General features: G+C 43.2%; 1 protein-coding gene across 4 annotated transcripts in view; it reads right to left on the bottom strand.

Annotated features, from left to right (window-relative positions):
- APLP2 (amyloid beta precursor like protein 2) overlaps nt 1-12043 on the bottom strand; it is a 58676-nt gene that overhangs the window by 6271 nt on the left and 40362 nt on the right. For 2 of the 4 annotated variants that reach the window (XM_035138844.3, XM_035138846.3), the window contains 7 exons: nt 11312-11442; nt 10789-10863; nt 8353-8511; nt 7802-7930; nt 4997-5096; nt 4543-4716; nt 3952-3987 (listed from right to left, as the gene is read on the bottom strand). In XM_035138844.3, the coding sequence (XP_034994735.1) occupies nt 3952-3987; nt 4543-4716; nt 4997-5096; nt 7802-7930; nt 8353-8511; nt 10789-10863; nt 11312-11442 (804 nt within the window). The remainder of the gene's footprint in view (nt 1-3951; nt 3988-4542; nt 4717-4996; nt 5097-7801; nt 7931-8352; nt 8512-10788; nt 10864-11311; nt 11443-12043) is intronic. The other 2 variants (XM_035138845.3, XM_035138847.3) reach the window with 1 other exon arrangement.

The following is a 12043-nucleotide window of genomic DNA, read 5'->3' as shown; positions in this document are numbered from 1 at the left end:
CGAGGGAGGAGCAAATGAAGTTCCAAATATCAGTCAGCCTGTTCCCAATGAAACACTGCAAGTGTTAATGGAGGAGGATATCAACAAGCCCGCTCTGCATTTCCATTAAGACCTGAGCTTTCATACATTGATCGGGAGGAATAGCAGAAGAGACTGATGCAACAGTCAAACCTCTTGAGTCACAAAGAGCACCTGATATCTGAATATTGCAAAATGTCGCCATGCATTATGGGTTTGCAGAAGGAACTAAGGTAGCCACTGGATTCTTCTGAAATGCTCCACATATCCAAATTTTGCATAGTAGGGTGCAAAGGAAATACAATATACACCAGTTAAACACCTCATAACTGATTGCCTGTCTTGCCCTACCATTTGTTGTGCTCAGGGACGAGTTCATGTATTCTGTTAGCAAGGTTCTTTGAGGGCATGTGAATGATTAATTGTGTTTTGGGGCATCTGTCACAGTGACTTTCTTTTGTTTTCACTGCCTGAAAATGCCAAATAGTGGCGCAGTCACATTTTGCCTAGAGCATGTGGGCAGGTTAGACATCGTATAGGATGCCCACACCAAAGGAAGTCTAAAAACAGCAAGCAGAAAGAGACAAAGCGTTGTGGTGGGGGACTGATTCTGCATCAAGGGTGCCAAGTAAACTGACACAGCTCCCTTTGTGCCTATTCCATCTGCTGGTGACACGTTAGCTCATTTTAAAAGGCAAACACCTTCATGGTTCAAGTACAGTAAGCCTGCAAACTTACATAGGGGTTACATTCTGGGAACCACACCTAAAGCCAAAGTCACATATAGCGAAGGAAAACACATTGGGTTCAATGGTGGGTGGGATTGCAAAAGTTGTTTTTCCTCCTTTCCAAATTTTGTTAATTTTTGGCTATGCACATAAAGCTGAATGTGCACGAGTTAAGTGTGTGTAAGTTGCAGGCTCACTGTATTCTGCTCACCAGGGAGGCGTAGGACAATAGGCACACTGAGGTACGCTCAAACGAGGAAGCCAATACATGTCAAGATGCAGAACATGGCAGCTGGCCAAAGGTCATGGCCACGAAAGCCAGCACAGATGTGGCACTCGGCGCCAATGCATCTTGCCTGTAACACATCCCAATGACTGAGGTGTGGGCAACCAGATCGTTCTTGGCCAAGCTCAGGACAGGAAAGGCTATCTGTAAGAGGGGATGCAGAGACCTATGCAGGTGCTACAAAGCCAGCCTTAATTGACCGCAGCTCTTTGCCACTGTGAAGGAAACTGTTTTAGAAAAATCCATCTTGGCTAACTGTTGTGACATACTTCACAAAGTGAACGTAAGCCATGCTAGCTTCCAAACTGATATATAAATATAGTACACTGCTATATTCGTGTCACATAATACATTGTCAATTTGCAGACGTGATCAAGAAGTCTGCAGGTTTATCTGGGGTGGGGTGGGGTGGGGGGTTATGAATGTCTGGCGTTAATGTCACACCACTGATTAATATGAAATTATTTTCCAAAAACAGTATCGTTGTTGACATTTCTATCCCCCCTTTCCTCCAAGGAACTCCAAGTGGCATGCATAATTCTCGTCTTCCCCATTTGTGGCTGAGCAAGGATTTACACTGTGTAACCTTTTCAAGTGAACTGCTTATGTACATTTATTTAAAGAGATGCTAAAGGATTTCAAATTACACTGTGGACATGCACGTGCCTTGTTCTGCCTCCATTGTCTATATGCATCCATTTTATATTTACATTTGCCATCTATTTCTACTGGGACCTCACTAACACCTTTAGGAACATTTTCTCGAAATTGAGAATATTAGTTTTTAAGGAAACAGTGTAAATATTAAAAACCCATTTATTCAAAGCTGGAGCAGATATGAGGGGATATCCATATCAGAATGTATTTATTATTATTTTTTTATTATTATTATTTACATAAGCACTGAATTGGTTGCATTTAAACCAAAGTGCTTGATTTGGTCAAAGAACCCAGCTCACCTGTTCCACTAAAAGCAATCCATGACGACAAAGTGTCTGATTTTACTGCCTCTGCCTAAGTTGCTCAGGAAATGCTATTTCAGATTCTGATCACGCTCCAGGAAGTCCACCTTGCTCACTAAGCCTGGTAGCTTTTTGTGTGTGTGAAAGTCAATCATTGATATTTTCTAAAGACTTTCAGCCTAACCATTCCAGGTTAGTCAACCTCAGGCCTTTATCTGGCACTTCCAGTTCTCAGGAGCCAGCACAGCAAAGGCTTCAGGCACGGAATTCGGCAGCTAAGAGAAGTACCATTAGATAGTTCTGCACCATTTAGCAGCCTTAAGTGGAATAGTTGTTGGAGGAAAAGCTCTTTATATCTCACATACATCTCTGGGTAAAAAGCAGCACTAGCTGGCAGGCACTGTGCTAAAAACAACAACAGGAAAGGAAAAGAAGGCAGAAACAAATGCACCACACTTCACAGCTGCCTCAACTCAGCTGAGAATGGACTGCAAAATTTTCCATTTCCTCTTGGTTTGGGTCAGCCGTGTTGACCCAGTGAGGTGAAGCTCACTCCAGGGCAGTTATGAAGACAGAACAAATCAGTTTCAAGGGACAAGAGCTTCCATTGTATTCAGGGTTTGGAGGTGGCGATGGGCTGGATGTGGGCCAATAAATTGAGGCTGGATTCAGGTAAGACAGAGGTGTTATGTTTGCAAGGAAATGGCTTGCTCTGTACAGGGTTGCTGCCCACAAGGAGGAGCAGGTGCATAGCTTGCAAGAACTCCTCAATCCATCATTTGTTGCTGGAGGCTCGGGTGGCCTTGTTGGACAGGAGAGACTATTTCTAGCTCCAGCTGATGCACCAGCTCCTGCTCTTTTTGCACAGGAATGTCTTGGCCACTGGATTCCATTCTCTGGTGACCTCCAGATCAGACTATTACAATGCATTCTATGTGGGACTGCCCTTGAAGTTGGTCTGGAGTAGAACATCTGTCCTAGCCAAGGCAGCTCTCAGAATAAGTATAACCCTTTTCCTGAAGCAGCTGCAGTTGCTTATTCATGTTGAAACTTGATTCAAGGAGCATGAGACTTGCTAAGATTTTTGTAGTCGCTTCAGAGTCAGTAATTATAAAACAAAGCCTGATACACTATAGAAAATAGTAAAGAGTGTCAGTTCCTAATACCACTATGAGGTGCTGAAATGCAACACAGCCCACATTGAGAAGAGGACAACCTCTAAGCAGTTGTTGCACCTTTTGTTTCAAAAGAAGCTTTTGCTACAAAGCAGGACTTGGAATAAATAAACACACCAGAAGAGAAACTGAGGAAAGGATCTTGCACATGGGTCTCCAACCCGAATGAAGGAAGGCTTATGGAATTTGCAGCTTGGAATTTGCATTTTGGCAAATATGCCTTGTCCATTGGAAACACTGTGGGTCAAGACGCCTTGCAAGGCATTTCATATGGAATAGCAGCATTCTGTCTTTCTGTGCAGAGCAGGACATTCAAAATGTAAGATAACATATTTGAACCTGTAGAATTCCAAAAGATCTGCCCAACTCAAGCTTTGCCATTCCATATAAAGTTTATGACGCAGAACAGATGGCAAAGGGCTATTAAAATAAAACTGATATTTCACCCAAGCAGCTCTAAAAACAAACTGATTTAGCATTCACAGCACTATGTTCCTACCAATGCTAGAGAACACCAAACTCTCACATCTAAAGCCAGTATTACATTGTTGCCAACACTGTATGTATACCATTTACCATGATTGGAACATTAGCCAACTAATCAGGGGCAGCCAAACTGACTCATTCTGCACAGGGGGTGGCTGCTTTAATCTCTGAAGCTTTATATCAGCAGAAGGAGGTGGAAGTTGATGTTATGAAACTAAAAGCAAAAGCTATCAGAACACACTGGAAAGGCTGGGGACATGACAGAAGGCGTTTTGAGGGATCAGCTTAGAACCAACCTTTTTTCACGGGATGGTACAAATCCGGCTGAGAATCTATAGCAGGCAGGAAAACACAAGAACAAAAAAAAAATAGCAGAGAAAGGAGATTAAGAGGAGAGATAAGAAAAAGGCTTGTGTACGATTTCTAACTCAGATCCTGGGCAACATTTAGATTAGCGATTAATAGCAAGTTCTAGCTTCTTTTGTTTTATTCCAACGTTTGAACACCAGAAAGCAAGCAACAGGTGCAATGAAACTGAGCTTGGGCAAAGGGCCCTATGAAAGAAAATGGGAATTAATTCACAGCCAAGTTTCAAAATAAAGTAAGCAAAGCATCCGGGGAAGAAAGCAAAGCTAGATCATTATTGCATTGTCTTGTGGACAAATTAAAATCAGCATTCTAAACTTAAAAAGGAATACAGAATTGGAGGTGCCTCAACATGACGTCTGACACAAAACTAGTTTCCTACTTGCTCTTTTGTCAGGAGCTACTTTTAAAGCAGCTTTGGCAAGAAAAATATCCAGAATAAAAGTGAAGACAAGTATGTTAACCTGATCTATGGTGTCAGCTCAGGCCAGATACAGCAGCACTTTCACAATTCTACATACCTTCATTTTCCAATGAGGCTGGGAAAGTTTTCACCTGGAATGGACGGAAGGGCTTGCCATCAAAAAGGGGAGACTCTTCACTCTCTTCAGAGCTCACATGGACGTCCACAGGGGATTCGGAGATGGAAGATGTAAACTGGTCCATGTCAGCCCGCTGCTCTTGAAGGAGCTCATCTGTAAGCAGTAGTGCTCAGTTAGTTAGAAGCGTTGTCCTAGAAGATGTTTCCAAGAATCTCAACACAACCTCTTGAATTTGAGTCAGGATTATTTTCATTCATCTATGGAGGAAATAATTTGCTAGATACTCGGGGTGGAACTTTTCACAAGTACTGTATATACTCTGTTTGTACTACTATTTTGTTGTTGTTGTTGTTGTTGATCTCAGGTGCCAAAATGCTTTGGCGCTTTTGGCGAACTAGCTTAGGGATCGTAAAAAGAGGTCAAAGGTACTAACCAATCTCACTTTGGATTTCTTCTGCCACATAAGGTACCTTGTAGAGCAGGGACAGACTTTGATTCATTCTCTCTTCAATCACATGGAGATGCGTCATCACCTACCAAGAGAGAGGGCAGAGTTCACAAAGAGTATCAATTCTATTTTTACTTAAACAAGTAAGTCTGCTCTAGAGATAAACCTCATATTTGCTGCCATTGGCTACTAGCCAGGATGGCTATACTCCACCTCCACTGTCAGAGGCAGCTTCTGGGATTCACAAGTGGGGAGAGTGCTCTTGCGCTCAAATCCTGCATTTGGGCTCTCCAGAAGTATCTGGTTTACTGTACTGTATTCTGCATGGTAGATGTTTTAGTTTACTGTATTCTGCTGGACTAGGTGGGCCTTTGGCCTGATCCAGGAGGGCTGTTCTTAATCTTTACATAAAAAGATACAACACAACCTCATAAAACCAGTCTTAAACGGAATGGCAAAAACCTAACTGCCATATCAGATCAGGCCAGTGCATCTGCCCAGAATACTATCTCTAGGCAGATGGCACACAAATATCTCTGGAATAGCCTAAGTATGTCAGGAAAGGAATCATGATCTTTATTTGTCTCATCATCTGATATTCAAGGCAGCTAACTCAGCCATTTAATAGGGCTAAACACACACTTGGAATATTTTTAGGCAATCTAAGCTAGTGTTCATCACCACATGCTGTGACTGAGGAACCCATAAGATAACTATGTGCTGTGCGAAGCAATGCTCTCACCTGTAGGTCACCTTAATTGGGCAACCCAGGCATTGGGTTTCACCCTAATATAGGATGTAAGAAAACCTTTGTTGTTGCTAAAGCAATAGTGAGGAAAAGGAAAAGGAGAACAATAGCAGGTTCTCTACAGTGAGAGAAGACCCAGTTTCCCTGCAATTTAAGCCATAACCCTGAGAACCTCAGAAGTTTGTCCAGTTGCGTGCCTGGCAAGGGAAGACTCCTTCCACACCCAGCAATAATTTCTATTATGTAGCAGAAGAAAAATCTGCATGAATCTATGTATATAGATCTGAAGGGTCTATATAGATCTGAAGGGTCATGCTTACGCTTCCGATAAAACTAGCATAAAATAATACTCCCCCACAGGACATTACCCTAAGCAACAGCTTTTTCAGGAGAGGTTACGTAGCTTAACAGCACTTTGTTCAAAGCAGAGGCAGTGACATTCTCTTACAATGCTGGCCTTTGTTCAGGGAGACTTGCCTGGACAAAATGGCCGGGTGTGGTTTCATATCTACAACCCAGGTTCCTGTTTCTGTACACAGGCACAACCTTTCCCACTGGCTTCTTGAATTTATGGCTACCATGTATTTGACCTGCAGAGGGTGCTGCACATTAACGGATTCTACAGAGCTGCATTAATATGGATAACCAAGCTGGAACACTAATGAACTGCTTCTTATGGTCTGAAGTGTATCTGACTTTTAAAGGGAAGAAGGAAAGCAATTTAATTTTCCATGTGGCAGCCTGTCAATCTCCTGGATCGATCGAGGAGCTTTGACGTGAATCCAAAATGTAAGGAATCAAAAGGGATCACCCATGTCCCTTGCATGTCAATTGGTCAATGACACAGCCTGCCCACCGTGGCCTAAGCCTCCAGTTCACAAGCAGGGACACTGCTCAATCAAGTGAGCTGGCTGTGTGAAGACAGGACTCCATCCCCTGGGAAGACAAGTTTGCATGACACAAAAGGTATCCGAGTAGGATGGGCCAAAACTAAAGAATAGGGAAACATTTGCCAGTCAAATGACTAAAGGGAAAATATTCAGAAAACTGCCCAGCACTTGAGAGTACAAATATGAATACACTTAGATCTGCAGCATCGATTTCAGCATTACCAAACTAAGCAATCTAAGCAAATGGGAAAGCATTTTCCACTGCTGCTGGGTGAAATTGGGTTCATGCTCCAGTCCTGCTTCTCAAGCAGACAATGCAAGTTACTGAATTCAACGCAAAATAACCACTTATCACCTTTGGCAGCTATTTTCTTTGAAAGAACATCACTTGGCAGAGCTCAGAAGCAGCGCTGTCTAGCAGGAAGGCACCCATCTTACAGAAAACTGGCTTCCAGCTCTGCTAGTGACCTTGTTTGACCTTGGCAAGGCCTTCTAATGCCTTCCCCCTTTTTTCTTCTCACCCTCTCAGTCACAAAGAAGAATATCCTGGCTATGAAACAAAATTTAAAACAGGAACGCAAAATTGCTCAGAGAAGTAGCTTGGTGGATAATGCATGATAGAGTTGTTGCAATTTCCTTTCCCTAAATCGAAAAGAGTGAGGAAAATTTGCTCCTCAAAAACGAAGCCTCAGGTAAGCGATCAAATGCATCTATGCTTTACTCAAGCTATACTACTGCTAAGAAGGGGAGGTAGTTTTGGCAAACAGTAAAAGCAAAAGACGCATGAGAAATGCAAGAAAGTGATTACTGTCAACAAGCTGGCTGGACAAGCGCAGAGTCAGTATGGACACAACAAAATAAATGATGCATCAGGGATGGGTGCTGTCAGTTTAAGAAGTGGCCATGTTTCATATATGTTCCAGCTGGCACCCAAAAGCTGTGTAACTCTGGTAAATGTAAATAGGCACTATTTTTGTTTAACAGGCACAGCCCACGTTAATACCAAAAATGCACAGAAGGACAATGGCTCATTGTGATGTCCAAACCAGCTCAAAGCCTGCACATTTAGGCAGAAGAGATAAACTGCAACACCCAGCTAGGAGTGGGTCTTAAAACGTTAGACAAAAATGTTTCCCGGGGATTACTCTGCACCTGTGATTTCATCTGCGCTGCCTTTTCTGGATCAACAGCCAAAACGTGCTGGTAATGGCGGATCGTGTGCAGGCGGTCTTTGTTCTCTGCCCGGACATAACGCTTCAGGGCTTGCAGGATACGGTGAGGCTGTAGAAGTTAAACCAAACTGGTGAGCCAATAGAGAATGGAAGACTGTCCAATGATTTCAACTGTGCCCCTTGAGGTTCATCTGCTTTATATGAAAAGCAAGACAAAGTACACTTGTCTTAAAATATTGTGATATAGCGAGCACAAGACACATGAGCTGCTGCAGCACCACAGGCAAGAAGCTGGAGCTAGGCCAGGTAAGACATATCTGGACAGGATTCAGATTTATAGGAAAATTCAGCAGCCATTATACTAATGCTATACGCCCAGAATGTCTGCCTTACAGCTGCTCAATCAGTTATTGCCTCTCTTCCCACCCACCCACCCTTTTCTTCCACTAGCTGTCAATGTTTGCACTTCTTCCAGACACTCCTGGCCTTCCCTTTAATGCATGTACTTGAAACATCCCAAGGGGAACGTACCCGCGGAGAATCGGTCTGCAGAGCAACTAGGTAATTTTCCAGGGCAATGCGACGGCGGTCATCCAGCATGGCTTCCACACGAGCGAGGTGAGTCTCCACCAGCTGCTGCTTCTCACTGGCTGCTTCCTTCTCTAGAGATTTAGCCATTGCCTGGAATCGCTGCAGAAGGAAAATGGTGCAGTAACACATGTTAACAGGTGGCAAAGAAATTGATTACTGCTATTCTGATTAGCTACTTTCAGATGCATTTAGTCAGACAGCACCTGAAAGACACCTGGGAGACAGATTTGGCTTCTTAATCTATGGTAGGTGCATTCTGCAGGTGGAGTAGCGGTCCTTGCAACTTAGTCCAAAACTGGTTTTGGAGCAGAAAATGCAAAAACCCTTGCAGTCAGTTGAACAGGAGCAGTACTGGCCCTGGACAATCTAACACCGCAGTCACTCTCAGGATACAGAATTGAATAACTATTTTAGTACTGGTGACCATTTGCCTATTTAGTGACAGCAAACAGGTTGAGGGCTTGCCAAAAGCCTGCCAATGGCTCAATTCAAATGTAGTCCGAAGCCAAACCATGGCTTAGTGCGAATGTACAGACTCTCAGAGAGGAAGTGGCGGTCACAACATTGGGGAAGCAGAACAGCCACTTTATCCTCTCCAGGAACCCATGCATTTCTGCTAAGGTACTAGTTACAGGTAGGTAGCCGTGTTGGTATCTGAAGATACACGAAAGCTCATACCAACGACAAACTTAGTTGGTCTCTAAGGTGCTACTGGAAGGAACTTTTTTATTTTGCTAAGGCACTGTTTTTCAAGACCCTGAAGGATCCTGTCTCTACCAGCTGGTAAGGAGAAGAAAGATGGGGTAGGCCAGAAAATCCATCCGAATATCACTACCTGGCACCCATGCTGACCTTGAGGTCCATATTTTGTTAAATTGGAAATATTAATTTATGTTACTGTAAGTTTGTTTGTTTGCCTTATAATTGAATTATTTAGTTGCTTATTTGTCCTGTTTATATGATTTTGTAATTTGTGTACAGTGGTACCTTGGTTTGCGACCACAATCTGTTCCGCGGAGGCGGTCGCTCACCGAAGGCACGCTTCTGCGCATGCGTGAAGCGCCGAAAGAGCGCTTCTGCGCAGATCGTGTCTGCGCATCCGACACCGCGGAACCCGGATGTAAACACTTCCGGGTTCATGGTGGTCGCTTGCCGAAGCAGGCGTAAACCGAGGTTTGACTGTATATTGTTTCTCTCTGTTCATCTTTATTAATGTGTTCTCTGCTCTGGGATTGAAAACATTCAATGAAGAGTGGGCTACAAATACTGTAAATAAATAATGTCTGAATTGAGGGTCCAGCACATTAACTACTTCCTAAGATTCCAAACCTCAATCTTACAATCCTTCAGGATGAAGTGATTGAGCAGTTTAATTTTAGAAGAATAGGAGGCTGGTGTGTGTGTTTTTGCTAGTAGCTTGTATGAAACTTTGCATTTTTTGCTAGTAGCTTGTATGAAACTTTGCATTTTTATAAGGCTAAATTAGAAAAAAAAATGCTTGTGATTTTCTGCCATGAAGAGAAAACAAATTTGCTTATGCCACTGCAAACCAATTTAAAGGCAATAAAGGCAAACACAATTTTAAAAAGATAATAGAAGAAAATCAATTTGGAATTGTTCATTTGCAAAACGTTCTGTTCTCTACATGTTTCTCGGCTGGTATGAACCAACTTCCAGCACACAACTAACAAAAAGTCACAGCAGATTTTATTCTCAAAACTATTTTACCAGGAAGCTGGTTTCCTCATCCTCATGGCTTTTCACCAGTTTTGAACAAACAAGATCTGTGGGTTCTTCAAATGGGCCACATCTGAGCAGTCTCAGCTGAAGCAAACATGGCTGGTTTTCTACAGTTCTATTTTAGCAAGCCACCAACATGCTCAGTGGTTGATTTCATCTTCTACTACCAGCCAGAGGAGCAGTAGGTACTACGGAGCACTGAATCCAAGAATGGGGGGGAAACCCATGAATGAGAAACGAGTCATCCCTAGGTCAACAGCTAGATGGCAAAAACAATTCAAGTTTGTGGTCTTATTCTGACTGTTGAGAAACTGTAAAACCCACCCATCCATTCATGCTCTGGGAGAGAACAACCCTCTTCACTCCGATAGTTTACCTCAGGGGTCCCCAACCTAAGGCCCGGGGGACTGGATGCGGCCCAATTGCCTTCTCAATCTGGCCCGCGGACGGTCCGGGAATCAGCATGTTTTTACATGAGTAGAATGTGTCCTTTTATTTAAAATGCATCTCTGGGTTATTTCTGGGGCATAGGAATTCGTTCTTTTTTTTTTTTCAAAATATAGTCCGGCCCCCCACAAGGTCTGAGGGACAGTGGACCGACCCCCTGCTGAAAACGTTTGCTGACCCCTGGTTTACCTGCATGAGAGTTTGCCTCTCGGCCTTTGGGAGATTCTTAGCCTGGCGCTCTGCTTCTTCCCATTCCTTCTTCACCTAAACAGGTCAGAAAGAGACACAAATCTGGTCCGTGAGGACAAGCGTGGCTGATCCACATGTAACACACCAACTTCATTTAGGTTATTTAATACACCACTCAATACAATTTCCACAGCTGTTTCAAATATAAACATTTTTTTTATAAAAAAACAAATAAAAAGAAAAAGAAAAGAAACCTATTTGTTAAAGGTTTAACAGAAAGCTGCAGAGAAAAATTCCTGTTGTGGAAAGAAAATTCTAATTTAGGCTCTCAAAGGAGCAATTTGGCTTGGAGGGTTTATTGCTTTTACTATCCAAAAAGATAGCTTAAAAAAAATACTTGGCCCAACTAAAAAGCAAAAGCCTGAAGTCGATGGCTTGGAAACAGCTGGCTAGCCACAACGAGGTTGCAGAGTTGAATTTGTAGAACAAGGGCAGCCCTGCTACAGTTTAAGAGGAGGCTCACCCGATCCATGCGGTTGTGATGTCGAACCTCTAGCTGTTCTTTTGCTTTCTGGAAACGCGCATGCTCATTGTCGTCGGCTGGTGTTTCAAAGTAGACATCCACATCATCAGTAGGCACAGGAGTAGGAGGAACTGGGGAGATGACAGAAGGCAGGACCCGTTGTGTCAATGGCCCTGGATCAGTCAGCTGCTGCTGTAACTAAGGGTGCCAGGGCAGGGGGAACATGCTGCCGGTGGTTCCCCTCTCAGAAACAGGCTTTAACAATCCCTTCCAGAACTCCTTTCTCGCTTCTATCACTTGACAATTTTCTACAGCACCTCACACGGTATTACGGGAAGACAAGCAACATACTGGGATATCTTTAAAACCACCCCATTCTCCAACAGTAAGGCAAGTATTATGCAGGATCAGTAACCAAACCATTGCTTAGAATGCTGCTTTTAATCTCGCAAGAGGTTTATGCAAGGCTGCATACATTTGTTGCTCAGTGAAACTACCCACAGATCGTTAGTGCAGAAATGTCCAGATTTTTCAGATATTCAGTCCCCAAGGAGAGATTTACACACTTCAAACTTCATTTACCCCAATAGCTTTATCAGGTGATATGGCCTCTCTCTCTCTCTCTCTCAAACACACACACACACACACACACACACACACACACACACAGAGAGAGAGAGAGAGAGAGAGAGAGAGAGAGAGAGAGAGAGAGAGAGAGAGAGAGAGAGAGCT

This window comes from Zootoca vivipara, chromosome 14, assembly GCF_965207765.1.
Source record: "Zootoca vivipara chromosome 14, rZooViv2.hap1.1, whole genome shotgun sequence".
Classification (NCBI taxonomy): Eukaryota; Metazoa; Chordata; class Lepidosauria; order Squamata; family Lacertidae; genus Zootoca; species Zootoca vivipara.
This window is presented reverse-complemented; position numbering and strand designations above follow the sequence as displayed.